The 27964-nt window shown below is 47.7% G+C and overlaps 1 protein-coding gene across 1 annotated transcript; it reads right to left on the reverse strand.

The window, feature by feature from the left end:
* Positions 1-20979: 20979 nt before the first annotated feature.
* Positions 20980-27185, reverse strand: pcare1 (photoreceptor cilium actin regulator 1). The gene is made up of 2 exons (XM_061230527.1): positions 23785-27185; positions 20980-21100 (listed from the first exon to the last, which is right to left on the reverse strand). Exons 1-2 carry the CDS (start codon positions 27183-27185, stop codon positions 20980-20982), a joined length of 3522 nt encoding a protein of 1173 aa, XP_061086511.1.
* Positions 27186-27964: the final 779 nt, after the last annotated feature.

Consider the following 27964-nt stretch of genomic DNA (forward strand, 5'->3'; position numbering starts at 1 on the left):
GTTCTCTCTGACGCGTTGTGTTTGTGCCGATAATACGAAGGTCGTGTTTTCTTTTTTCTTTCATTGTTAAAAGAGTGACCTTCAACAGACGCTCACGTCTCGCCTTTAAGTGTATCAATCATTTCATCAGCTACTGCAGTCAGCTGCTGCTTCCCTGTATGAGAGGAGGAGGAAAATCAGAGGGGGCGGGGGGGGGGAAGAGAAGGAGAAAGCGAGAGGGAGGGATAGTGAAGAGAAAAAAAGGGAAAGGGAGAGAGGAATAATATGAGAGGAGATGGGAGAGAGAGAGACTGTGTGGGAAACAGGACAAAATGGATACTTCCTTGCCTGTTCATTGTCTCACTGGCCAGAGGTACTGGGGGTGGGATCAGGGAGGGGTGGATGTCATCGCAAAGAGAAAGACTGTGGAGGGTGGGGGGAATGAGCCAGGGTGTATGTGTGTGTGTGTGTGTGTGTGTGGTGTGGCAGTGTGTGTGTGTGTGTGTGAGTGCCTGTGTGTGTGTGTGTGTGTGTGAGTGCTTGTGTGTGTGTGTGTGCGTGTGCATATGCGTCCGTGTGTGGGTGTGTGTGTGTGTGTGTGTGTGTGTGCGTGCATGCGTGTCTGTATGTGTGAGTGTGTACATGAGTGTGTGTGTGTGCGTGCTTGCATGCGTACGTGTCTGCATGTGTGAGTGTGCATGAGTGTGTGTGTGTGTGTGTGTGTGTGTAAGGGTGTGCGCTGTGTGTATGTGTTTGTGTGTGCGTGTATGTATGCATGTGTGTGAGCATGAGTGTGTGTGTGTGTGTGTGTGTGTATGTCAGGCGGGGATGGGTGGGCTGGTCTGTACCAGCAGTGTAATCTGCTAGATAAGGTTTCACATCCCACTGGACTGAACCCCCGGGACACGGTGACATTCAGGAAAAGTGCACAGTGTCTGTGTTTATGAGCACAGTGTGACCTTTTACAAGGGCTAGTTGAACATGTCATCACCGCGCAACCAATATTCAACTGCATCTCCAGCTCCAGCTCAGGCCAGTCCTCTTCATGAGCCGGAGCGCCAAGTGCCACTCACACACACACGACTCGCCATCCAAAATGGCCGAATTTAAATACTACCCTCTCACCAGCCAGGCTTCCCGATCCCCCATCTGTTAAACTGCTGAACTACTGTCTCCTTTCAGTGGAGTCGCTGTTCTTTAGCTGAGATGTGTCTCATTTTTACCCATATTCAAGCACCACAGGCCTTCCACGGGCTTAGCGATGCATCATCTGTTTGTGGATTCCGCGGTTCTGCATTGTGTGCCTAATGCGCATGCAGGGAATGCGAAGTTGTGGATTTCCATGTCCTGCATTTTTTATTGCGTCCCCACACCTGCCGGATTTCCACAGAAGACGGGCCGCACGGACATCGCAGATACCATTTTCGTGAATACTTTCCGCATATAAATAAATAACTTTTAGCGGGCGAGCGTTTTTCCATTTAAATGTCTGCGTCTTGATTCTCCCTCCTGCAGCTCAGTAACTTATTGTGTGGCGAAACACGAAACCCAATGCCTCGGTATGTGAAAACCGAAAAGGAAGAGCAGATATTTGTACAGTGAGCCTCCCCAGAGAAAACGCACAGACATGAATCTCAATGTCTCGAATTAAAGCGCCGTTCGGATTGTGACCTCGGCTGAGATTCGTGCAGCGACACTGCCACCTAGAGGTGAACAGGAGCAGTTAATGAAAGTTAGCAGGGTATTATCCCTGTGTACTGTAGCATCCAGCACTCCAAGGCAAATCGTTCCTCAATTACGCTTAAGTAAGTGCAGCTAAGCTTTGTTTGTAATGTGTTCTTCTTCAAACGCACAGAGTGTTTGTGTTGCACTGTGCAGTAGTCTGGGCGTTGACAATTGGAGATTCTGGTCTCTGTAGCATCCCTGGCTGCTAACAAGGCCATAAAAATAAGGACTGCTGCCAAAGTATCATCGAAAATGAGCTTTCTACAGTCTTACGATTTGCAATTAAATGTACGTTAAAAAAAACATGCGTAAATGTTTCTGCAAATGTTTCAGATCATTTTTTTTTGTTTTTTTTTGTTTATTGCAGTAATCATAAAGCATTCCTCAAGATTATTTGGAATCACTATTGTACAGATAGGGGAGGAGGAGAGAGAGGAAGGGAGGGAGAGAGAGAGGGAGGGTGAGCGATAGAAAGGAAGGGAGGGAGAGTGAGTGAGAGAGTGAGAGGGAGAGAGGGGTCAGCAGAGAGTTTTTTCAGGTTATGAGATTAAAAAGTCATGAGAAAGAGAGGGGTAGAAAGGAATGGGGAAAAAGAGGAAGAGGTTTAGAAGGATGAATAGAGGAGGAGAGAACGAGAGAGAGATAGGGACAGCGCAGGTTTTAAAGAGTGGCTATAATAGCATAGCAAAGATTCACTGAAGTACAAGATTGCATGCCAGAGCACAAAGTCATTATCATACAGGGACAATGATTACTTTCAAATGAACTGTGTGAGTGTGTGTGTGTGTGTGTGTGTGTGTGTGTGTGTGTGTGTGTGTGTGTGTGACTGTGTGCAAGCGTGTGTGTGCGTGAGAGAGAGAGACAGAGAGAAAGAATGAGTAAGACTGAAAATTAGTGTGTGAGAAGAAAAATCTATGAGAGAAAGAGAGAGAGGTGTTTGGGGAGAGACAGAGTGAGAGAGACCTCTTGTGGTGACTGAATGATTGAAGTTACTGAATTGATGTTGTCTGGGACGTGTCTCATGATGTTGTTGTCTGAGACTTGTCTTATGATGTTGTTGTCTGAGACTTGTCTTATGATGTTGTTGTCTGAGACGTGTCTCATGATGTTGTTGTCTGAGACGTGTCTCGTGATGTTGTTGTCTGAGACTTGTCTTATGATGTTGTTGTCTGAGACTTGTCTTATGATGTTGTTGTCTGAGACTTGTCTTATGATGTTGTTGTCTGAGACTTGTCTTATGATGTTGTTGTCTGAGACGTGTCTCATGATGTTGTTGTCTGAGACATGTCTCATGATGTTGTTTTCTGAGACGTGTCTCATGATGTTGTTTGAGACGTGTCTCATGATGTTGTTGTCTGAGACGTCTCTCATGACGTTGTTGTCTGAGATGTGTCTCAGGATGTTGTCTGAGACGCGTCTTATGAAATACTTTACAGAGGAACAATGGCTGCACACCGAGGGGATTTATTTATTATTTTTCTTTCTTTTTTTTACAATTACTGCATATTGTTTCATTTTTCCCCACTTACCTATTTTTTTATTTTGTTTTAAACATTATTTCACACAGCAGCACCCCTAAGAATCAGTAAACAACACCTTTCTTCCAAAAAGCCATTATCTTCCTGTCTGTACGCCCTTGCTTCACCTATCAATATTTGAAACCATGTTTATTATGAAATGACATGTTATTTTATCTGACGCTTTTATCCAAAGTCACTTACAGTTGATTAGACTAAGCGAGAGGCAATTCCCCCTGGAGCAATGCAGGGATAAGGGCCTTGCTTAGTTGAATTGATTTTGCTGTTATTATTTACGGGCTGATTAATTCATTATTACTAATTCATTCTAATTATGATAAATGTTGTTGTTGCTGTGTATTCATTTATGTATTTATGTATTTATGTATTTATTTATTTATTTATTTTAACGATGACTCTGTTTCAATTGTTTCATGATCAGTTTATGCATCTGTACTTGTTCTTGTTCATCAAGCGCTTATTGGATGTTCTATGTGACAACACTGTGACGACACAGCTAACGCAAAATGTTCTCACAATGTTACTGGAATGTTTTTTCAAAGTAATAGCATTGCCACAACATGGCAGCAACACTGTGAGAACGTTTCGTGTTTGCTGGGGGGGGAGGTCTGTCAGCTGTGCTTTCAGAACCATGGACAGCGGCTGCCTCACAGAAAGAGGTGCTGAGAGACCGTGCTCATCAGCACCACTGAGGTCGGCTCCAGTATGGATCACTCAGACCTGGTTTTAGTGTACAACCAGCGATCACTTTATTTAGTAGACCTGTACACCAGCTTGTTAATGCAAATATGTAATCAGCCAATCTTGTGGCTGTGACTAAATGCATTAAAGCGTGTAGACATGGTCAAGAGGATCAGGTGTCAGAATGTTGAATAAATGTGATCTTTGTGACTTTGACTGCGGAATGATTGTTGGTGCCAGACAGGGTGGATTGAATATCTCAGAAACTGCTGATCTCCTGGGATGTTCAGAACAGTCTCTAGAGTTTGCAGAGAATTGTGCCAAAAACATCCAGTGAGCAGCAGTTCTGCAAGAAAAAATGCCTTGTTAATGAGAGAGATCAGTGGAGAAGGGCCAGACTGGTCGAAGCTGACAGGAAGGTGACAGTAACGCAAATAACCACACATTACAACAGCAGTATGCAGAAGAGCATCTCTGAACACACAACCCGTCAGACCTCTAAGTGGATAGGCCACAGCGGAAGCAGAAGACTTAATAAGTCTAAAAAATCAGTCTGATAAATACCTAATAAAGTGCTCACTGAGTGTATAGTCAAAGTCAGTATTTGTTTCCCACAAGAACATTTAGTCGTAATCAGTGTTTTTTCTTCATTTATTGTCTTATTATTTATCTTCATGGTGTTGTGTTATGAGGACAGTACAGTAGTACTTTGTGGACAAATCGAGGACAGATTGCATCACTCTCTCGCACACAGTACACGCCTTCATCGTAACACAATGCACAGAAACCCATCAACTGCCAAAAATCAGAGAGAGAGAGGGAGAAACAGAGAATCTAGATGCCTGGCTGAGACTTTAACCTCTCTGTCTCGGGGAGAGAAAGTTTGTTTGTGTTTTTTGTGCTGCTCAGCATCGAGAGGATTTGGCTCATTGGATTTTTCACTTGTTTTGTTCGCTGAAAATAACAGCACCTAAGGCCATCGCTCACGTCCAGCCGGGCGTCTCTCCCGGCCAATCGCCGTCGAGCACGGGGGGGCCGCCTGAATCTCTGAGCGTATTCCACAGAAGTGGCACCAAATTGGAATAAGCCTGGCAGTGGTGCCCTGAATATGAAATGTGCTCCGCCGAAACTAAAAACAATATCTCCCCGAATGCAGCCCTACTTTCTGAGCCGAGCGTGCGACACGGGGCTTTGAGTTTGGAAACACTGCGACCGACTAAAAATAGAGCCTCACTCAGACTTCCCTGAATACGTCAGCCGGTAAGAAGTCACCTTTTCAAAGTCTAAACAAGAAGCGTTTCTCTGACTGAAAGCGGGTGCAGCGCGGTAGGTTGTTGATATGCGCATTAGGGGTCTTGAAACGCCCTGTTGAAATTGCCGAACCTGGGCGATGGGAGCCTGCCTTGCAGATGGCGGTGCGCTGTTCGGACTGGCCAGGCTCTCTGCGGTGAGGACTACGTCGATCCGTTGAGAGAGGTGTTTCCAGCTGAAGTGAAGCCTCTTCGATGCCTTCTTCCTCTGGAATGATTCAGTCGTTTTCAGTCTAAATCCCTGCTCGCTCTTTAACGTAAAGTCATTACACAAGCCAACATTTTTATATCCTTATGGGATAATAACGATTGTGTGGGATGATTCTTATCTGAATTACATTTTAAGTGTGAGTGTGAGAAAAAGAGAGTGAGTGGGAGGTTGGGAGAAAGAGAGACTTGTTTTACTTAAAAAAAAAAATTAAGATTTTTCCCTTTTTCTCCAAATTTAGTAGCCAATTGTACCCTGTCTCGTCCAATTAGAGTTAGTGTTAGATACACCGTCCACACCCCGCCCCCTAGCGGGCTGAGGAAGAGCGACACGCCTTCTTCAAGACGTCCCATCTCTCTAATCGTGTCCGTGGTGCCGAGGCGCTTATTGTACGGCGATCAGCTAGCCCTGGCAAGACCCTCCCCCTGGAGCGGCGAGCCAATTAATGCCGCTTCACGTGAGCTGGCCACACTTGCAGGACCGAGAATCGAACCCCGGTCCCCGGTGTGCAACTGCAGCGAACTGCAACCGCAAGTCTGCTGCGTCTTAGCCTGTTGCGCCACTGCAGCCCCCTTGTTTTACTTTTAAGAAAACCTTTATTTAAAAGTAAAAAAATAAAGGGCTTGCTCACATTATATCCCACCCAATTAAGCAACCCCCAACCCCCCAAAAGACACCAGCCCCATACCGCCTGAAGCAAAACCAGAACCCAAAACAAACCAAAGAAACAAATAAACAAACAGGATAAAGAAAGAGGCACTCATTTCTCGCTCAACACACAGTCATTAGTCCTGCTTCACGTACGGAGCGCTCCATTAATGTCACATTCGTCTCTGAACTCGGATTATCACGCCGTGTGTAAAAGGCCGTTCCAGCTTTATCTGAGCAGCGATCAGCAGTCTGACAACGGCAAGACTTCTGTTCCTTCCCTCCCTTGCGGCTCTGAAATATAGCCTCTGTTCTGCCTGACAAAAAATAAAATTAATCAGTGAGCATTGTCGTCGTTTTTTTACTCCAAAGATAAAGACCACGTTAGGAAACTGAAGCCCCACCTGTGCAGTCCGACCCTCTCGAACTGCAAACAAAGTATTTCGGCGGTAACACTCGGTGAATACAAACGAAAACGACTCCTAACTGTCAAGCCTAAGGGGCGAGTTTTGTCCGCTGTACTGTCAAACTGATTCACGTCCTGTTTTCTGGATCCTCCACTGTAGATAACCGTCTCCTTCTTCACGTTCCCGGGCTTTTTTTCGGACCAGCCTGAGATCCCTTCTGGATGGAGGGCCGCTTCACCACCAACCGGCAATGCCCCGGTTTCCTCCGCGTCCATGAGGGCTGACCTCTCCGTGCCTGCCTCTGGTTCAGAGCTGCTGGTCTCGGCCGCACTCCCTGGACTCTCACCCTCCTGCTCACTCCCATCCCCTGCAGGGCCTGCCCCATGGCGGGCTTGTTCACTTGGGCCTGTGTTCTTGGACGACGTTCACGTTTCCCTAGGTGAGGCGACATGGCTCGGGCAGTAAGAGCAGTCGTCTGGCAGTCGGAGGGTTGCCGGTTCGATGCCCCGCCCGGGCTGTGTCGAAGTGTCCCTGAGCGAGACACCTCACCCCCAAATGCTCCTGACGAGCTGGTCGGCGCCTTGCATGGCAGCCAATCGCCATCGGTGAATGAGAAGCATCAATTGTGCAGCGCTTTGGTGCTATATAAAGGCCAACCATCGACCATTTACCATTTGTAGGCCCTGAGGGCTCAGTAAGCACACCAGTTAATCCCTGTAATGGAGCCCTAAGGCCTGTCCCTGCCTTCTCAGTCCATAAGACCAGACCAGGCCTGCCAGGTCCACAAAACCTTGCCTGGTAAGCTGCAGCTAGCAGAGACACGCTGAGTATTCTACAGGGAATTACTGTCTGCCTTGTGAAACTGCTGCAGGCCTACTGCGGTGGCCTTGAACAGGAGAGCATGTGTACCTCACTCATACCTAATTGAGCAGGGTTAGAGGTTAAAATAGACTGGGTGGGGTAATGGCCAAGTTAAGGAAAACATAATAAAAAATGTGGAAAAACTTGGGATCCCTGGAAAGTGAAAAAGTACTCTCAATCAGTATGCCAGAATAAGTCCAGGAAATGTGGATGCCGGCTAAACCTCACGTATTGACTTTTGGGATGGTGCGTTTGAATGTCAGACAAGCCTGCAGGTAGTATGCAAGTTTTTCCTGACGTCTTTCTGAAATGCAGCCAGAAGCTTTGGCAAGGGAGTAAGTGGCTGTCTCCCCCATCGCAGTCTGTTTAACCACACAACGGCTAGCGGCCAAAGGCCAAGCCCATTACGGTCTAGTCGAGCTTCTAAGAAGATTGCTTGGCAGCTCATAACCCTACGGTTCTACGAGCCTGACCAGGTTGACAATTTGATTTGAGATAAGTGCCCCTAACATCCAGGGATGTGTTTTGCTGATGAGCCAATGGGCAGCTCCCGGGGACTGATGAATCAGAAGGCGGTGATTCACGCCTGCTAGACCCTGACCTATAACACAATGCCAGAACCAGGCAGATTGCTGGAAATCAATCTTCTAAAACTGTACCTTCCCCCCCCCCTTTTCCAAGTGTAGCTGGTCCACGCTGAGGAGAAGATGTAAGTGAGAAATGGACGGGAATTAACCAGATGGGTAGTTTTGTTGGGTGGCACACAAAGGCGAGGCTATTTCAACACTTACATGCATTGGGGTAAATGGACAGCATTTATGGAGCGCTTTTATCCAAAGCACTTTACAATTGATGCCTCTCGTTCACCCATTCACACACACACACACACACACACACACAGTCAAGTCAGTGAAAACCAGGGATGGAGAGGAAACGACTGCTCTAAGTGCTTTTGATCCTGGAAGTTTTGTTTTTCTTTGTCGTGCCAAAGTTTGGTATTGTTGTGCGGTTCATATAAGGCAACAAATCGCTGAATGGGCTGTTATTCGCATTGTACGAAGAGTAATTTCAATAATACAAATCAGTGAGCTGTAATAAACTCTAGAGACCATCGTAGAGTCCTCATTCAAACTGGCCCAGCCGTGCTGTGCTAAGGGTATGGGTTTATAATGATTTAAATATGTTTTCAATTGCAGCAGCCCTTTGTATTTCTGAAATAATCTCCCTCTCTCCATTTGTACACTGATGGGCTATTATTCTACAATTCAACTGCTTGCTGATTTAGTACCCTTCATGCTGAAATAACCTCACAAAGCATTTTAGCCTGCTAGTACATCAAATCCAGCAATTACATTTTAAGCCTGTGTGTGTGTGTTTGTGTATATGCTCATAAGTGTGTGCGCACATGTGCGTGTGTTTTTATGCGAGTCTGTGTGTTTTGTGTGTATACTTGTTTATGTGTCAGAGTGTGTGTGTGTGTGTATATATTCGTAAGTGTGTATGCATGTGGGTGTGTGTGTTTTGTGTGTATACTCATAAGTGTGTGTGTGTGTGTGTTTTGTGTATATACTCGTAAGTGTGTGTGCCCTGCTGATTTGTTCATGTGTGAGGTTATCTAAATCAAACAGTCTGTGTCAATACCAGGCCTCCTTTGGACCTGACCATTGCAGCAGTAATTGCATTGCACAGGGTCTGCTGGGTCCTTGTCTGAAAGGCCAGGAATCCACAGGGAATAGCCTTCCACAGGTGTGATTTCAGCTCAAACGCACCTGTCAGTCAGGGGGGTGGGAAGAAGACGGCTCTTCGTTCTACTTCAATGGGCTCGCTTACATTTCTGAATGTCGTTCACAGAAGCCGGCGTATCTGAAACAGCGATCACATTTTTCACTGCAGATCCCATCAGAACACTAGCCACAACCATCCTCAACAATGGTAGAAGGTCAAAGCAGGCGCTCTATTTATTTTTAAACATCGTGTTCAGCAGTGGATATTCATGTCAGAGATGTGTCATCTTTAAACGTGTTTTTAAAAAGGAGGTGTGTGTGGTGGGGGTGGGGGTAATGCAGTAATGTCTGTGCTATTTGTATCCGTTATATGAAAGACCTGAGCCACTTTGTGTGATTGAATCGGGGAATCCATTTTGTTTAATTATTAAGTGCCATTAGTCTTTTGATTTAATGTGTGAGCGGTGCTTCAGACAGCCAAAAACGTAACCAATCACTGGCTGGTTTCTTGCGGCAATATTGTGTACAGGCCAGCAGTCTGTTTTTCTCCTGTTTTTAAGACCTTGAAGTATTTACATATCCAAGGCCTGTAATCACAATATATTTCTGCTTTGATTTTGCAGGCTCACACTAAATTATGATATTATTCTGAAGTGGAAAGCATTTGATGCCTATACACTCAAAACAACCACACAGCAGAGATTCCAGAAGCAGAAACTTGGCAAATTGAATTTGTTGAAAATGCCAAACGAAAATCCAAAGTGAATGAGGGGAGATCACAGCTGAATTGATGTTAATCCCAGCTGGATGGCTGCCCATCGTTCATGTTATCCTGTTCTCTCTGGGACGGCTCAAAAAATGTATACAAGATGGAGTTAGAGGTTTTTTACTGGATATTTGAACACACACTCTCAGAAATACAGGTACAAAAACTGCCATAAAAGGTATAAATGCTTGTCATTGGGGCAGTACCCCAAAGATGAATAAAATTGTACCCCTATCCAGCAAATACATATATAGGGAAATTGCACCTCAGTTTTTCTTGGAAAATGTACTCGTATGTACCCAAAGAGAACATGACTGTACTTTCAGGGTACATATGGGAAATTTGAACCTTGAAGAACATAAATGTACCTCCACTGTCTCTTTATTTCTGTAAGTGCATCCAAAATGGCTGACAAGCATGATTTCAGTTAAGAATACTAATCAGAAAATAAGCCCCTATTGGACCACTGTTAGCTCCAGCTTTCTGCTCACAGTCATTCTGTACGTACCACAGTGCCCAGTAAGGGGCTGGACCTTCCTCCCGGCTAGTGTGCCTTCTCTAGTCATACGGTCTCTTTCCGGATTGTCCGATTGTCCGCTCTACCATCGTTCTTATGGCACAGTCTATAGTAAAAAGTCTCCCTTCAACACAACACAACTTTGGCCAAAAATGTGTGTGGAGAAAGTGACACTAAAGCAACGCTACTCAACTCCTCGTCCTGCGGGCCGCAGTGTCTGCAGGTATTCGCTCCGACCGCTTCACCGCCTGCCTATACAATACAGGGCACAGATAGTCAAATCTGGCCCTCAAGTCCAGGCCCGGTTTTCTTTCCTCCCAGGTAATTAACTGAACAATTGGTGCTACTGATTGGCCACAACTGGCTTCCAGGTAAAGGTAGGCTGGAATACTTGCGGTTTTGCCCCTTGGGGCAATGATTTGAAGAACAGGGATATAGACCTTCCAGATCCAAGGAGAAACCGTGAAAGAAACAGTGCCCCCATGTGGACAAAAGGCCCCAGCGCAGATTGCACTCTGTTCTGTCTGCGTCTGTGTCTGTGTCTGTGTTTGTGTCTGTAGCTCTCCTCCCGACCAGCTCCAGTCCAACAACAGCAGCACTGACAGTCAGGGTGAGGTGGGAACTGAGAGAGACTAGTACAGACCCGTGTGTGTGTGTGTATTTTCCAAGTGCACACTCTCTGAGCCATGTGTCAGTTCATCTGTCTCTGTCAGTTATAAAAAAAAAAAAGCAAAGAAATAAAAAATATAAAGTGACTGGCTGTCAGGGGAGAGGAACAAGCTGAGAGGAACCAGTCAAACTCCCTCCGAATCAGTGTGCCCCTCAGAGACACCTGCCGCGCTCTCAGCCCCCCCTGCCTCCCCCGACGGGACCCCCACGGGAGGGGGTGCGAGTGGGACGGAGGTACAGGCACGTCTCCGGCCGAACTCTTCAGAGGAGAGGAGGAGGAGAGGAGGAGGAGAGCGGCATTAAAGGGGGTCTCTGAGGATGGCAGGGAGGAACGGAGATCAGATCTGAGGCATCAGACCCCAGCAAGGGGGCCCCTGTGGAGCCTCACTGACTGTATCCCTCAGGCCAAAGGGCCTCACTGACTGTGTCCCTCAGGCCAAAGGGCCTCACTGACTGTCTCTCTCAGGCCAAAGGGCCTCACTGACTGTCTCTCTCAGGCCAAAGGGCCTCACTGACTGTCTCTCTCAGGCCAAAGGGCCTCACTGACTGTCTCTCTCAGGCCAAAGGGCCTCACTGACTGTCTCTCTCAGGCCAAAGGCCCTCACTGACTGTGTCCCTCAGGCCAAAGGGCCTCACTGACTGTCTCTCTCAGGCCAAAGGGCCTCACTGACTGTGTCCCTCAGGCCAAAGGGCCTCACTGACTGTCTCTCTCAGGCCAAAGGGCCTCACTGACTGTCTCTCTCAGGCCAAAGGGCCTCACTGACTGTCTCTCTCAGGCTAAAGGGCCTCACTGACTGTGTCCCTCAGGCCAAAGGGCCTCACTGACTGTCTCTCTCAGGCCAAAGGGCCTCACTGACTGTGTCTCTCAGGCCAAAGGGCCTCACTGACTGTCTCTCTCAGGCCAAAGGGCCTCACTGACTGTGTCCCTCAGGCCAAAGGGCCTCACTGACTGTCTCTCTCAGGCCAAAGGGCCTCACTGACTGTCTCTCTCAGGTCACACGGGAGAGCGAGTCCAGACCATCGGGGCTGTGGAGCTGTCACTGGCTGAACCACAGACCACATCATCATCTTAACCCGTCCAGTGCCAAGCCCAAGGTTTTGGCTTTGATTGAGAAAGTTGAGAAAATTCTGTAGGGTTTTAATAGGGGCTCAAAAAAATAGTATAGCAGTTATTTTGATTGGTTGAAAAGTTATATGGTCCAGTGTGCCATATAGCACTCTTAGGATTTTAAGGTAGTTACGCTTGAGAGCCATGTGGCACTCTTGGGACTGAAAGAGCTAAAGTGTGGAATTTGTAACCTGTATGAATAAAAATGCAGGTAAAAATGTGTTTGTTATTCAAGTGCTTTTATTCAAGTGAAGGCCAGTTCATAGTCCAGCGACAGAGCATCGCAGCGACCGATGATGACCAACGGCTGTCACTCATCACAGAAATTGGAGTCCATTTATACTTTTTTGTAAGGACAACAACCACAGCCTATGTCGGGTTACAGTAGAGTGCTCATGAACATCCTGTGAACGTTCAGTCAAGCAACACTCTGTCTCTGTACTATAAACTCATTTTAAGTGTGTTAAAATCACTTGTTTCTGCCTCCTTGCTTCCTTTCCTTGCATTCTTTCCTCACGTCTAGCACCAGATAACAGAAGAGGCAAGGACAGGAAATGGGAAAAACGAGAATTAGGCAAACGACCTTATGCATCAATTTGAAACACAGGTCACACACTCCTAAATAATACTCTCCCAAAAGATACACTCCTGTTTCCCTGCTCAGGAATCCTCGCACCTTGCTTCCAGTGTCTGACAGTTCTGAATGTCCTTAAAGATGACATTCCCATGGCATGTGGCCGCTGGGAATGAGGTGACCAGCAAGGATAGAATAAGTGATCGGAATGGGCCCCTTGAGTCTAAACGCAGAGTTAAATGCCAAGGTATTTGGACACTAATACAGTTTTTATTGTTTTGGCTCTGTACTCCAGCACGAAATGTGTATAAGGTTATAGTGCAGACTGTCGCCTTTAATTTGAAAGTATTTCCATACATATTGGGTTGCCCATATGGGAGTCACAGCCATTTTTTATTCATAAGCCCAAAATTTCCAGGATCTTCTATCTCATATTTGTGCAAGATTTGGTGAGAGGGCAGATTGAGTCAGCATGTACGAATGAAATTGCGCCAGAAAAAAAATATGTAAGATTGCCATAACCTTTTGCACGCTTTATCCGAGAACGTTAACACTAGATCTGTGGCGAAAGATTTCCATAAATATTCCTCGGTCCTGACCCGGCAAACTGGAGCAACAGAGAATCAACTCTGGCGGCTGTTCACACATGACGCCAACACAGGAAATTGGTGGAAAATTTAAGGGTTACGGGGCATGTGTGAAAGGGGCTTAACGTAGCTCATACGCATTATGGGCTAGCGGAGAGGCTAATGCAGAGAATACCAGAGAGATTATCTTTCCACCGCTCAGCACTTGACCTAGCAAGCTAGGAGGTATTTCATAAAGCAGGACAATTAATTCCGCTGGATAGCTGCGCTGAGAAAGACCAGGAGCGGATCTTTTTTTACTTCAGTCCATGCTCCAGATTTGGGAGCATTCTGGGTTTTACTCAGTGCCGTTATCCAGCTAACTCAGTAAGCCCGCTTCAAGAAATACCCCACTGGTCACACTGTCTGAACCGGTCACAGAGGCCGACGGGTGCCATGGCAACAGAGGTTTCCACAGAATTAAAGACATCGATAATGTTCATGCAAATCGCAGTGAGAGTGGTGGCAAGCCTGTGACACAACACCGCCACAATCCCTGTTCGCGATAAAGTGTCTCTCAAAATCAATTCAACGTCTGAAGTGGACTCAAGTGGATCATGGTTATTGAAGATGATATCTGCTCCGGAATATCTTGGTCTTTTCGCTCTATACAAGCAACATGACCTCCATACTTGTGTGAGGAAAGTGGGTGGGCAATAATCGTGAAGTTGGACCACATTTTTTGACAAATTGTGAGCGGCAAAACTTTGCGAAACACATTTAAAGGTAAAAGATGGTATTTCCGCGGGTGAAAGTACGTGCATGTCAGCTTCATAAACCAGATCCCCGGGCACTCTGCAGACGGAATGCAGCGAGGCCCTTAGGCCGCCAGATGGCGCTGTTCAACCAGGATTCGCTGCAGGAGTCCCCGAAGCCTCACCTTGTCTGACTTCGCTCTTCCTTTCCCGGTGTGAGAACAAACCTCCGAGCGGAGCCAGTCGATGTATTTCACATTATTCTCGGCTCCCGCTGCGTAAAGTTCCCACTTCATCACACGCGCCACGCTGAGTGCCCCAGCAATGGCACTTAGATTATGAGAAACGAGCAAAGGAGGAGATGGATAATCAGACAAATGGGCTGTGAGTAAATATTAATAATGCGCCCGTGTCCATGCTGGCGGAGAACAGCTAGGTGAGGCAGACCGGCCAGATTGTTCCTCTCCGACACCTACCACCGTCTGTCAATCAGCACGGAAGAAAGGGAGGGAGAGAGGGAACAGAAGTAGAAAGAGTGAACCGGGGGGGGGGGAGAGAGGGGGATGGAAGAGAGAGAGGGAAGAGGAGTAGAGAGAGTGAACCAGGGAGGAGTGGGGGATGACAGGGAAGGAGTCAGAAATGTCACTTTGATGAATGTGCCTGTCACAGTTATGCGTGTGTGTTAAGCACGGGTGAGAGGTTCCAGGGGTCACAAAGTTCCAGGGCTGGGTTAGATTCCAGATTTCAGGTCTTCTTCCGCACGCTCCCTTCCCTTGCCTCCAGGAAGGACTGCTAAGGAGACAGTGGTGCTCACAGCACATCATTAATATGAGTTTCATCATATCGTATCATGTTCAAGGAACATTTCCCTGCAAGAAGGAAATCCCATAATTCAATGTCCCAGGCGTGCAGAAGAGGAGAAGCAGAGCTAACGGAAGAAGAGGCCGTATTTTTTTACAAGAGTTCAGGGGAGGTTCGGAAATAATTAACGAGCGCATGTTGATGAATTGGGGGGCGATTAAGAACTGAGAATTTATCTGTCAGAAACTTTAGCCTACATTTTTTTTGTTTGTGTGTTTTTGAGTGAGGGTTAAGAAATCCTTACTTGTGTTCCATAAGACCTGCAGGTGTGTTTTCATTATCAGAAAAACCATCCGACAGAAAAATAAAATACTTGCGCACAGAGTCGTGGTTACTCCCTATATACTGTAGGTTCTGAGGGTCGATCAGTTTGGTTTCGGTTTACTCTCTTGCAGAGCACCTGTTAAGTTTGCTTGTTGCACGTCGTAATTTAGTCTGGAAATATCTCCCTCGAGGGACGAGCAGGTAATGTGTTAAAGTGAAATGAACCCAGCCCATGTGTTTCTTTCACCCATTAACACAGCCAGCTGATTTCACTAATTAGTTCTACCTCCCGGGTGAAGGACTGTGAGACTCACAAACCCAGGAAGAAAAAAATGGCACTTTGTAAACCTGGATTTTCCACCGCTGATGCCCTGTTGATGACACTGAAAACTCTGAGGTGAATGTACTCTGGCTACCAGCTGGGTTCCTCTGTCTCACATCCAAAAACATTTCCAAAAGGAACCCCATGGTTCTATAGAAGAACCCTATCTAGGTAAAGGGTTCCTTAAGGCTTAATTGTTCTTCACTCTTTACACCTACCATAGTTCTATAAAGAACAAAAAATGGTTCCTCTATGGAGATGAGCCACAGAACATTTTTTTTCTGAGAGTGTAAATGGTAAATGGTAAATGGTTGGAATTTATATAGTGCCTTTATCCAAAGCGCTGTACAATTGATGCTTCTCATTCACCCATTCATACACACACTCACACACCGACGGCGATTGGCTGCCATGCAAGGCACCGACCCGCTCGTCAGGAGCATTTGGGGGTTAGGTGTCTTGCTCAGGGAAACTTCGACACAGCCCGGGTGGGGGATTGAACCCGCAACCCTCCGACTGCCAGACGACTGCTCTTACTGCCTGAGCCAATGAGACGACTGCTCTTACTGCCTGAGCCATCTCGACCATCTCGAGTGTAGCTATTGGAACCCAGAGCCCATCTGCAGAGATGATGTTATCTGTACGGGAGCAGAAGAGTGTTCTGGGCGGGGAAAAGATGGTGACAGAGCCAATGTTTCGGGAGGACCAACAGGACCCCAGCTAGGCACGCTCTACCACCCCACAGCCATGATGAACTCTATGGTATGGAGACACCAGACCCACACCTGGCAGGTTACAACAGAGCAATGGATAAGAAAATATCACCACAGATATCACTTTCATAAAGCATACTGTATCTTGCTCATTCATTTCATTTTTCCCATTTTTCACAATTTAACAGATACTCTTATCCAGAGTAACTTTATACAGTTTTTAAATGTTTACAGACAGAGTAGGTTCCATTTATACAGCGAGATATATGCTGAAGCAATTTAGGTTACTATTCAGCAAGTGCCTTGCTCCAGGGTACAACAGCAGCGTTGAAGCTGGGAATCAAATCTGCAATCTTTGGTTTACAAGCCCAGTTCCATAAACACCACACTTTACTGCCATCTCATTCTCCCCAATGTCCACTACAAATACAAATAGTGTCTGCAGCACAGTGGTAAATAGCTGGCCAGACCACCTGTTGAGATTGATGTTATAAGGTCAGGGAGAAGGCACTCCTCAAGCCCTTCGGCCATCTGGTGTCACCGAATGAAAAACAATGACAGGCCGCAATAGAGCAGTGAAAACAGCATCACCGTTCCACCGAAGAGGGTAAAGATTTAAAGAACGTTTCCCAGCAAGGAGGAGTTCGGGAGATTCTGAAATAATTAACGAATTAATAATAAAGATACTTTAGCCTGCATGTTTGTCTGTTTTTTGAGCGAGGGTTAAGAAATCCTTACAAGTGTTTTATAAGACCTGCTGGTGTGTTTTTAGTTTCACAAAAATAAGATGAGAGTGGTTGTTATGAAGTATTCATGAACATTCCAAAATCATCTGACAGAAAAATAAAGTACTTGCGCGCGGAGTCGAGGTTACTTCCTACATAGGTTGTGAGAGTCGTTCACTCTCTTTTTGGTTTGTTCATCGTCTATCCTTGATCTATCCGATGAAAACAGCATCTCCGTTCCACCGAAGAGGGCTAAGACTTCAGGTGCGCTGGGGGGGGGGGGGGGGGGAGAATAAGCGCAGCGCCTGGCCAAGGGGCTTTGAGGGAAACACGGCCGTCCCTGGCAGTAATCTGATGACTTCTCTCCACTCGTCCGTTTAATACCTGACTGGAGGCGCTTTCCTAAAGCCAGACAGCCTGGGCCAGGAGGATATGAGGCGTATGCTTCAACTCACCGGTCAGATATGCGCTCGGACAAGAGATAAATCCCCTCAGACAAGCTGTAAACACCTCTGTTTGGGCTCAGATTCTGATTTATTTTCCAGGCACAATATAAGCGTCTCTCTCTCTCTCTCTCTGGGTGCTGAACATAAAAATCCGGTTCTCCGGTTCCCATAGTGATGCGGTTCAGGGGCCTGCATTAGGAGGCTGGATTACTGAGCTAGCTGGATGACAGGGCTGGAGAGCAGTTTGCGATGCCGGTCCCAGAGCCCCTTTGCCCTGGTTTGGATAAGAAAAGGTTGTAAACATCACTGTTTGGGTGCAGATTGTACCCACCACTTTCAGCCACGATGTAACCGTCTACGAGTGTTCACCATAACTGTCAGGGATCGGGCAGAGGGAACCAGTAGCAGACTCAGGGATAACGTGAAAAGGGCAGGCTTTCACAAGAGAGGGCAAATCCCAAACATTATCCACAAACAGGCAGTGGTCATAATCCACAAACCCAGAACCCGCTGAAATCTGGGAGTGACCGAAGTAAAAAGAGCCGTTCCAGGTTTTACTCAGCGCAGTTATCCCGCTAATTCAGTAATCCTGCTTTGTGACACAGGACCCAGAGCCAGTTTGCCCGGGTTTGATCTGTTTCAGTACAAGTTGCAAACATCTACCTTTCGGTGTAGATTCCACCATCCCCTTTCAGGTACAATGCAAGCAAGCATCTATGTCTGGGTGTTTAGCATATCATCTGTTCTAATCGAGATGCAGCTGAGAGCCAGGCTGCCACGGTTCATATGAGTTTGTGGGCGTATACAAAAATTGAGTGGCTATTCTCTGTGATTATGTTTCGGGTTTTAAAGTAGTTGCTGTCTAGGACCCCCGACATTAAATCGTGTCTACTGGCACACAGTCCAGCTGGCCTCATGACTTAGACACAGGCCATCAGCCCCATTTTGTCAGCCCCGTTCAAAATGGCCGTCCAAAAGCAAAAAAAAAAAAAAAAAAAAAAAACCTCAAACAGCTCAGCATCTGCGCTGCAGTGGCTACACTGCTGATCTACATTCTGCCCACCCTTGCTCCTGTCATCTCTCTGACAGCCTATCTGGATGTTCTGTCTGCAGAGCTATTCCAGAGGATTAAGTCCCCTTCAGCCCGTGACCTTCACGGATAATACGCTGCCATTACACCCACCGGCCACCAGGGCACAGTGTGCCAGCTGCAGATTATCACAGAGAGGCCTCAGAGAGCCCAGAGGCAGCTGTATTCTTTGAAATAAAGGGTGAGTGCTTTTCCCTCATTTCCTGCCCTACCTCAGTTCTTTAAAATGTGTTCGTGCTTCAGTTCGGACTGGTTAAAAAAGACTTGCCACTAGTCCAGCTGATGGCATGATTGTTTATTTATTTCGTTCGCTAAGCTTCCTCTGGTCCTGGGTCTTCATTAATTACACAATAAAATGGTAGCAATGTTTTTTTCCTAGATAATGCGGCATAACTGATAATGCGGTGTAACGTCTTTCTGTTTTTGGTTGTTTCTGTACTTGACATCATATTTTTTACAACTAATTTTAAACATAGGCTTCTATTTAAAAAGAAAATCAGTGCTATATAAATGCAGCCCATTTACCGTTTGATGAGTTATTTAACAATATAAAACATTTTATGTGTTAACTCATTTAATGTGTTTTTAAGTTTAAGTGAGATTGTAACTGTTTATTGACAACCTTTATAGTTTTTCCGGCTACACTTGTTCCTTCCACACCTCCGGAGTTGCAGTACATGTGGTATTTGGCACACAAATTACAATGGTTTGATTGTGACTTGCACTTCCTTACAGTAACCGTTGGTGCAGAAGCCAAGAGCTTGAGCTCAACTTCTTCCCTGTACTTTTTGACATGGAATGCTTTGTTCAATCACCGATGAAACAAGATGTATCACATGTCTGACAAGAAGTAACAAAAGCCTAGGCGGTGTATAGTATGTGCCATCTCACTGAAATGTTAACTTTCAGTGTGATTAGAGAATGTAGAACTCATTGATTTATCTTGACATTAGCCTGATCAACCATGAGCTCAAGGTCTGATTGGCAAAGCAGCTGTTCATTAGGAAGTTAGCTGTGTACCTGCACTGCAGTCTACCTGCACAGCAGTCTACCATATCTATCAACAGTCCACCAGTTTATGAGTGATAACATGCAGAACTGACGCACAACCTGTGTGGTACTTCGGCTGCAATACTGACTGTAAAAAGAGAGGGATAAAAGCACACGTGGTTAAGGTGCCGGCGGTCGTAGTCTTAGCATATTAAATAGAAAGAATGAGCACCGTGCACTCAGGCTCCATATAGTATTTATTATCTGTCAAAACTTTTTAATTGTAACTCCTGTCAGAATGCTTGATTGGTTATGATGGACATCATTTTTTTATAATGGACTTTCATTTTATGAAAGGATAATTGGACGATTGTATTACATCATCATTACCATCCATGTTTTTTCCGTTTTTAATGGAAGTGTTTGGAACACGGATCTTATCCACCCAGGTGAAGACCTGAAGGTTGAAACGTTGGTGACAGATAATAAACACTGAATATATCTTGACAACAAAATTTTTATAAACTTCTTTGATAAACTTTGGGTTGAATCTTCCTAAGGGCACACTCAGCATATACAGTACATGAAGCTGGGTTCATTTAATGAAGAACAGAACCACAGTGTGAGGTTTGTGTCCGTGCATGGAAAAATGTTAAATATGCAACTGCATATTGAGCACAGTGAGCTACGGCAAAAGTATGATCTGATAACAAACACATGATGGGTCATAAATTATTTTGGCAGTCAATAAAAAAAGGTTTCATCTCATATGATCTTCCAACTATGCGTCTCAGTAAAACGAAACTAGCCTTATGTGGACACATCCTCCTTAGCTGTAGAGAGTAAAACATTTTTAATAACTTAGAAATATAGCTTTGAAATAATATTTTTGATAAAACAAACGTTCTGGAGCATAAGATAAAATGATAAAAACGAGGCTTCAGAAACAGGTTGAGAAGACGACTTGTTTAGTTTTTCAGCAGGGACATAAAAGTTTCAATGTTGTGCAGGTACCTCTTTTATAAATGAAGGGACACCATCAAATTAAAACATGCAATTAATTTGTTCAAAAATTGAATTTATGTCATGAATTTTAAAGCAAAACTGACAGTAACATGTATATGAACATTTCCTTACCGCAAAGTTTCATTTAAAAGTGATTTATCTGTTAATTTAGTACGTGTTTCTTCTTCTGTACAGTACACAGTATAAACATTTGTAGAGGAAAAAAACGTGTTGGTTCCATATACAAAAATTATATAAAAATTCATTATTATGGGGACAGGGAGAGAAAAAGACAGCAAACACACACACATTGTTCCAAAACCAGAGCAGGGACCACAGAAACAGCAGACACACTTGCCATCCAGTGCTCCTCTGTGCAGTGCCAATGTGTGGCAGGACATGGGACCACAGTTAAAGAAGATCTGTTCCAAATAGCACTCCTCTTCCTGTGAGTGGAAAAAAAAAAACCCCATAATCCCAGAGTCCAGGTAATCCATAATCCCGTTTATCCCAAACCTGTCCTCTCGTTATCTCTGTAGACCGTGTCCCACAATGCACAGGTCTGGGTGCGAGGCAGAGCGGTTGGCCGCTCTGAGATCCGATTGGCTGCTCCACTGCTCCTCTTCTCTGGTTGGTCCATCCTCCAGCCTATCGGTGAAGGGAAGAAGGTAAAAGACAGTGAGAAAACTGGATTAGGGAAAGGGGCCTGTGTTCGTAAGCACCGGTTTACACTGGTCAAAGTCAGCTGCAGTGAGTCACACTATGCTTATCTCCAGTGGATTATCTCAGTGCATTAGCTCCCAACAGGTGAGGTGGTGTAACCAGAACGAGGGGTGAGATAACAGGGGAGGAATCTTAAACACGATGGATTTCTTAGTTTCTATAAGATGTGGCCCTTGCAGTATTAAAAACAATGCTATTACAAGAAATATATTTGTTTGGCAAGGTGACAAATTATCCCAAAATGAAAGAAACAACTAATGCTAATTTAAAAAAGTATGACTTCAGGTGAGATAGGAGATAATAATTACAATGATAACAAAAAGACCCACACACGCTGAACATCCTGAGAAAAATGTCAAAATAAAAGCTCAGAAAAGCTCAGAAAGACAACCCCAAACCCCCCCCCCCCCCCCCCCCCCCGCTCCCCAAAGAGAAGGTATTGAAGAATATAAAGATTGTTTTGACATTTCAATTTTTATTTTTGTCTCCTCCTAAAATGGATTTACTCCAGTAGGATTATTGCTGTATTTCGTAGATTGGTTGACTCTTCCGCAGTGATGGTCATCTCTAAAATAATAACCACCCATACAGTTAGTGCACAGAAATCCACTTATTTATTATTGCTGTCAGTTCACTCTACAAAATGCTCTGTGGGCTACAACATAATACCACACACACACACACACACACACACACACACACGCAAACACACACACACACATACACACAAACAGAAACACACACACACACAGATACACACAAGCTCACGCACACAGGCATGCACAACCACACCCGCACACACAGACACACACACACACACGCACACACACAGACGCACGGCAATTTCCCACGGTAATTTGAATAAAGATAAACAGATACAGCATCTGGCACGGATGTTTTATCTGTAGCACATCCTGAATGAGGGAAGGATTTGTTGATGAGATGCCTATGTGTTCTTCACCATAAGCAACTATTTAACAGGGCAGCACTCAAGATGGCTTCCTGTCTTTTTCAGCGCTTTAATGTTTGTGCCTTTGGCGATGCTTATCAGATGGCTATTCCATGCAAATAAAACAGCTGGATGCATTAATTAATGTGTTTTGACACATTAACTATTCATAGGTGTGAAAAGTTGATTAAACATAATCTATTTGATAAATAAGACAAGCTAATTAAAATTTACGTCAACAGTTGCTGATGAAGGAAGCCTCAAGCTTGATGACAGAATCACCAGTTTTCCGGTTTAGAAAAACCACAACAGTTTATAAGCATCAACAACAAAGGGACTTTACACAGAAAAATTAATTTCTTCTTGAATAGGTTGTACCTGTGGACCGTAAAATTGGAGTCCACAAATTTACAGTACAATAGGGTATTATGACTATAATTATAATTTTTTACATTTCGAGGGGAACAGTAATCTACTGGTTTAGTCCAATTTCAGTATGATAATGAAAGAGTCGGTCAGTGCAGTTTAACCGAAGCACTATTAAAGTAAACAGAACCGGGTGAGAACTTCACCAAGCAGTTCAAAAGGGCTTCAGATTATGAATATCTGCTCCTTCTCCTTCATAACAGCAGTGGTGCTCTTCACTTTGACATTTTACACCCTGTTCTCAATATTGAGTTTTGAGAAAAAGAGTTGAGCCTGTTGTTTGCAGTGATGCTGACAATATTAAAGTGTCTGAAGATACCCAAAGATAAAAAAAAAAGAAAAGAAGTCATGAATTGTGTGATGAAGATGCAATTTCATGCATGAAGATACACATTTCAAGCACGAACGGGACTGTGTGTTTTTTATTTTTTTGCATATATAAAATAGGAGGGTGACAGCTGAATGTAAAACCTTAACTTGAGCTGAAGTACTTTGTTTAATTATTGATTAATCTTCAGTTCTCTAGTGATAGTATTTCTAAGGTCTATTATTTTTGCAGCGTTGGCATGGCACTGTCTTAGAGTCTTAGAGTCTTAAGTCTTCAAAGGATTCAATCGACAATCAAGTCAGACTGTCAAAAATAAAAAAGTGCAATCCTGCTCCTCAATTTAAAATAAACTCTTGAACCCAACCAATCGAGTCAGCTAGCTCTTGAACGCATTTGTGAATTCCTCTCGGTATCTAATAGAAACAGCAACAAAGACACTTGACTTCACTGAGAGGATGTGGCTCATTGAGAGGGGGAGGGGGGTAGAGAGAGAAGGACAGATAGAGAGAATTACAAGGATAGAGAAAAAATATAAAGAGACAGAGTGAGAAAGAGAGGGAGACAGGGAAAGAAAGAGGGAAGGAGAAGAGGGAGGATAGAGAAGGATGGAAAGAGAAGTATAGAGATAGAGCAAAAAGACAAAGAGAGAGAGACAAAGAAAGAAAGAGGGAGAGAAATATGTGTTTTATGTGATGTTCGCCATACTCTCTCAGAAAGTGACAGCGGAGGTACATTTTTGTTGTTCAAGGGTCAAATTTTGTAAATGTACTGTGAAAGTACAGTAATTTTCTCCAAGCAAAAATGGTACAAATGAATGAGATATTGCTGGCTAGGGATCCAAGTTTATCGACCCCAACAATTTCTGAGAGTGTAGACAGGCACAGAGAGGGCAGGAGCAGCACTCACCCATGGGTGCTGATGGAGGGCTCGCTCCCACAGCTGTGGGCCACCGAGACGGCGGGAGTCTGGGCGGGAACGCCCAGGCTGGGCCGCCGGTCGGATTGGCTGCGTCGGACGAAGGGACGGGGCCCGCGCACGGACGTGGGGAGCCTCCCGCGAGCGGACTCCCCCCAGGGCCGGGGCAGCACGCTGCTGCCGGACGAGGCCCAGGCCTGGGGGGGCTGGGGCTGGGGCTGGGGCAGCAGGCAGGGCTGAGCCTGGAACAGCTTGGGCGAGGCCGGGCAGAACAGAGACCGGGCGTTGTTGAACCTGCGGGAGACGGCGGGGGAGGTCAGGGGGACGGTGGTCTCCTCGCTGCTGCCCTCCCGCGTCCACCTCTGCAGCCTGGGCGAGGCCGGGGGCGACGGGGCCTTGAGCGGGTAGGAGGCCAGGGAGGAATTGGGGGTGGTCTCTCGCCTCGACGGGGGTGGGCTCGGCGCCTTCCACTGCGGGCCGGGGGGGCTGAATGACTTGCGGACTTGGCCGGGGCTCGGGAGCTGCCTGTGTCCTGCAGGAGGTGGGGTGGGCAGCGTTCGGTTCGCTGGGGGGCTGGGCGGCGAGGGGGGAGTCGGGTGGTGCTTTAAAGTCGGGGGGCTGGGGAGCCTACGATGCTGGGAGGAGGGGTTGGAGGGGGTGGTGGGTAACACGCGGGCTCTGGAGGAGGGTGGTGTAGCCGGCTGGCTGTTGACGCTGGGAGTCGAAGGCACTGTGTCAGTGGCTCCACTGCCCCCCTTCCTCCCACCAGCTCTGGTCCTTGTGGGTGTGGGCTTCCTGGGGCCTGAGTCAACCTGGGGTTTGTCGGGTGGGGGCTCCTCGGAGTGACGCAGGTGGATGATTTTACGGGCCTGCTTGTAGAGCGTGGTTGCTTCCTCGGCCTCGGGGTCCGCGTCCGGTTGGGCGGGACGGGCAGGGGACACGCTGACGGACCCCCGACGGAGGCTGTTCCGGCTGGGCAGAACGGTCACCGGCTGCATGGAGGCACGTAGCCTCTGGGTCACTGTCGTCCTCTGAGGCAGAAGGGTGCGGCCTCTCCTCGGTGATACACCGTCCCCACTGTCGCTCATGGTGAGCCCCTGGGCACTCTCAAACGACGTGTCCATCAGCACCTCGGGGGGAGGAGGTGGAAGACTATCCAAATCTAGGTCCTCGGTTCTGTCAGAGGCTCTGGAGTCTGCTCGGCTGCTGGTGGGACTGTCACCCGGGGGAACTTCCAAACCCTCCAGGCCAGGGATAACTGGAACCCCGCACTTCCGGACCCCTCTGAGGGGTGCAAGTAGTTTCGGGGTCCTTCGCTTCTCCTCTAGCCCCTGGCTGAAGGTGTCGATGAGCCGTTTGACAGAGTTCCGGCCCCTGAGTAAGCCCGAGGGCTCACCGGGCGAGGGTGGGGGGGTCACGGGTGGAGGGGTGGCCCTCAGGGGTTCTTTTCCCGCTTTCTTTTCTTTCTTCTTCCGTTCGTCGTCCTCGGACGCCGCCCCGTGCTCTCCAGAGGAGTGCCTCCTCGAGGCCGCTTTGTCCCGGCTGGGCCTGGAAGCGCTGTTCCTGTCCAGAGAGGAGCTGAAACGTCCAGCCGCTGGGCTGTGAGGTGCCTGGGGCTGCTCTCCTCCACCCCGTTTAGGCCCCGCTCCCCGGGAAGTTCCCCCGGCCCCGCCCTTGCCCATCTTCTCCAGCCGCTGGCTCAGGTCCTTCTGCGTCCTCTCCAGTTCCAGTAGCGTGGGGTCCTCCGCTTTACTCCTCAGGGACTCAGCAGAGCGAGATCTACGCTCCCTAGCCACCAAGGCCTTTTTTCTGGGCCCCCTGTTGCCGGGGGCTGCGGTCTGCGGCCGTTTGGGCTGTCGCTGCCCTTCCTCCTCTTCCGTCCACTGCTGCCCGCCGTTGAGAGGACTGCCGCCGGCCTGCATGCTCGCTCTGACGCCAGCCTGCTGCGAGTGGAAGAAGCGGATCCGCCCACTGATGGCATCCTTCATCTTGAGCGTCATCTCCACGTTCTGGGGGTTCTCGATGCGCTTCGGGGGCAAGCGGCGGGGCAGCTGGCACGGGTCGGCCGGGGAGGAGTCTGACCGCTTCCTGCCTGCCTGCCTGTCTGCGCCTTCATCATAATCGTGCTCCTCTTCATCCTCCTCTTCCTCCCCCTCACCGTCATCCAGAGAGGCTGACCCCAGCAGGGACTCAGTGTCCCGCGTGTCTTTGGCGGTGAGGGTGCAGGTGGAGTCTAAGGAGGTGAGGGAGCCGCTGGCGCTCATGGTCCCCGCCCGCCGGGTGGGGGTGGACCCCCCTACGGAGGGGCTGCCGGTCCCCGTACGGGTCGTGCTGGTGGACTCACAGCTCTCCCGCCGGTTCTGTGGCCGCTCGGACCCCGCCAACGACTCGCTCTCCGCCCCGATGCCGCTGTCCTCGCTGTACAGGGCCGAGTCCTCCGGGCCGGGCTTGCGCAGGGCCGCCGACTCGATTCGGGCCAGGACCTGGCCCAGCCGGGCCTCCAGAACCCGCTTGGTCTTCAGCTTCTCGTCCAGCAGCTCGGAGAGCGAGGCGAAGTACTCCACCACCTCCTCCAGAGCGGTGTCGCCGATCCCGCCGACCGAGCGACCGACCAGCCTCATCCTCTGCGCGGTGTACTGGAGCAGCTGCTGCAGGAGGTCCGGCGGGGGCTCAGCAGCGTCCCCCGCTTTGGAGGACGTGGTCGAGAGGTTCTTCAGCGGGCAGGGCCAGGCCAAATGCTCCCCGCTCTCCTTCAGGAGCCCCTCCCCCTCCTCGGCCATCTCCTTCAGCCCGCAGTTCACCTCCTCGTAGCGCAGCGCCAGGAAGGTGGTCATGGGCTGCAGGGAGAGATGGGTCTGGGCCGCCTGGTCCAGAAGGCCCAGCAGAACCTCGTATTTGGCGATGCTGGGGTTCAGATAGGCGTAGGCGGCCTGATGCGCTTTCACCAGCGGCTCGGGGAAGTCCACTTTCGCCTCGACGGCCGGGGCTTTTTTGTCCTTGTCTTTCTTTTTGCCCGGCTTGCTTCCTTTGTTCTTTTTTGACTTCCGGGCGCCTTTTTTCCCCGACGCGTCCCCCTGCGCCTCGCTCCCCTGAGGGATCATGTTAATTTTGATTTCATGGGCGCTTAATTTGTCCGGGTAAGCGCCCTTCAGGGCCACCTCGACAAGGGAGGGCCCCCCACCAAGGGTGTCCTTCTGCGAGAGGACATTCTGAATTCCTCCCGCTCCCGCTCCATTAATCTGCCCCAGACAGGATGAGCCTCCGCTTCCCCCGGCGTCCGACGGCGACTCCCCAAGGCTTTCCCGGGACCCCGGCAGCAGCGTCCTGCCCCTGCGAAAGGGGCCCTGGGACCCAGTTAAATTGTGGCGGCCCTTGGATGGCGAGCAGCCCATATCTGCCGAGCTCCAGGCGTCCTCGTCGAGTCACAGAGGGGGGCGGCGGGGCGAGCTGGAAGCCGCCTCCGGGGGACCCTGCCGCTAAGGTCCCGCGGGAAAGGAAGGGACGGGGAACCACCCGGAGCGGAGAAACAAGCGCTTATCCGCCGGCCCCACCTGTCATCTTCAGACGCCTCCCGTAATCAAGTCCCCTGCATTTGGCAGGGCTTTCACGTGTCCTCAGAAATAACACGGCCGAGTGGACAAGCGTTGATTTTAATACCGCAACCTTTCTTCCTCTCGTCTCCAGAAAATCAATAAATCCAGTTGTCTGTTTTCATGGTGCTATGTTGAATTTATTTATATATATATATCTTCTTCTTCTTCTTCTTCTTCTTTTTTGATGGAAGTATCAGGAGGCTACAGCTTGTCTCGCAGTCGTAAAAGTGTCCTACCTTTTGCACGGAGCAGCCGAGAGGATTAGAGAGGATTTGAGTGCACTCCTCACTGCGCACAGATGTCACGTTAAGGAAAATATATCTCACACACACATGTAAGACTTTAAGCTCCTCAAGGTAATCAGACCTCTTTTCAGGTGGCTTTTTATAGCCCGAACTACTGCGCAGAACAACTTCATGGAGCTCCCCGTTGATTAAAGTTTGCAGATAGCCGCAGGGAGACAGGCCGTCTCGAGGCTGAAAGGTGTTGCCAGAAAGGTAATTTGCTGCAGCATGTTCGGATTGACTTAATTAGAATAACACTAGACCTGTGTTACAGTGGGTCACGCTGATCAGCAG

The sequence above is a fragment of the Conger conger genome, chromosome 1 (assembly GCF_963514075.1).
Source record: "Conger conger chromosome 1, fConCon1.1, whole genome shotgun sequence".
NCBI lineage: Eukaryota > Metazoa > Chordata > Actinopteri > Anguilliformes > Congridae > Conger > Conger conger.

What these genes read in the sequence shown, in the direction of transcription:
- pcare1 (XM_061230527.1), bottom strand. Translation starts at nt 27,185, where the DNA reads ATGGGCTGCTCGCCATCCAAGGGCCGCCACAATTTAACTGGGTCCCAG. An exon ending in CCCTCCATCAGCACCCATGG is followed by an intron (nt 21,101 to 23,784) that starts GTGAGTGCTGCT and finishes CTTCACCGATAG; the next exon opens with GCTGGAGGATGGACCAACCA.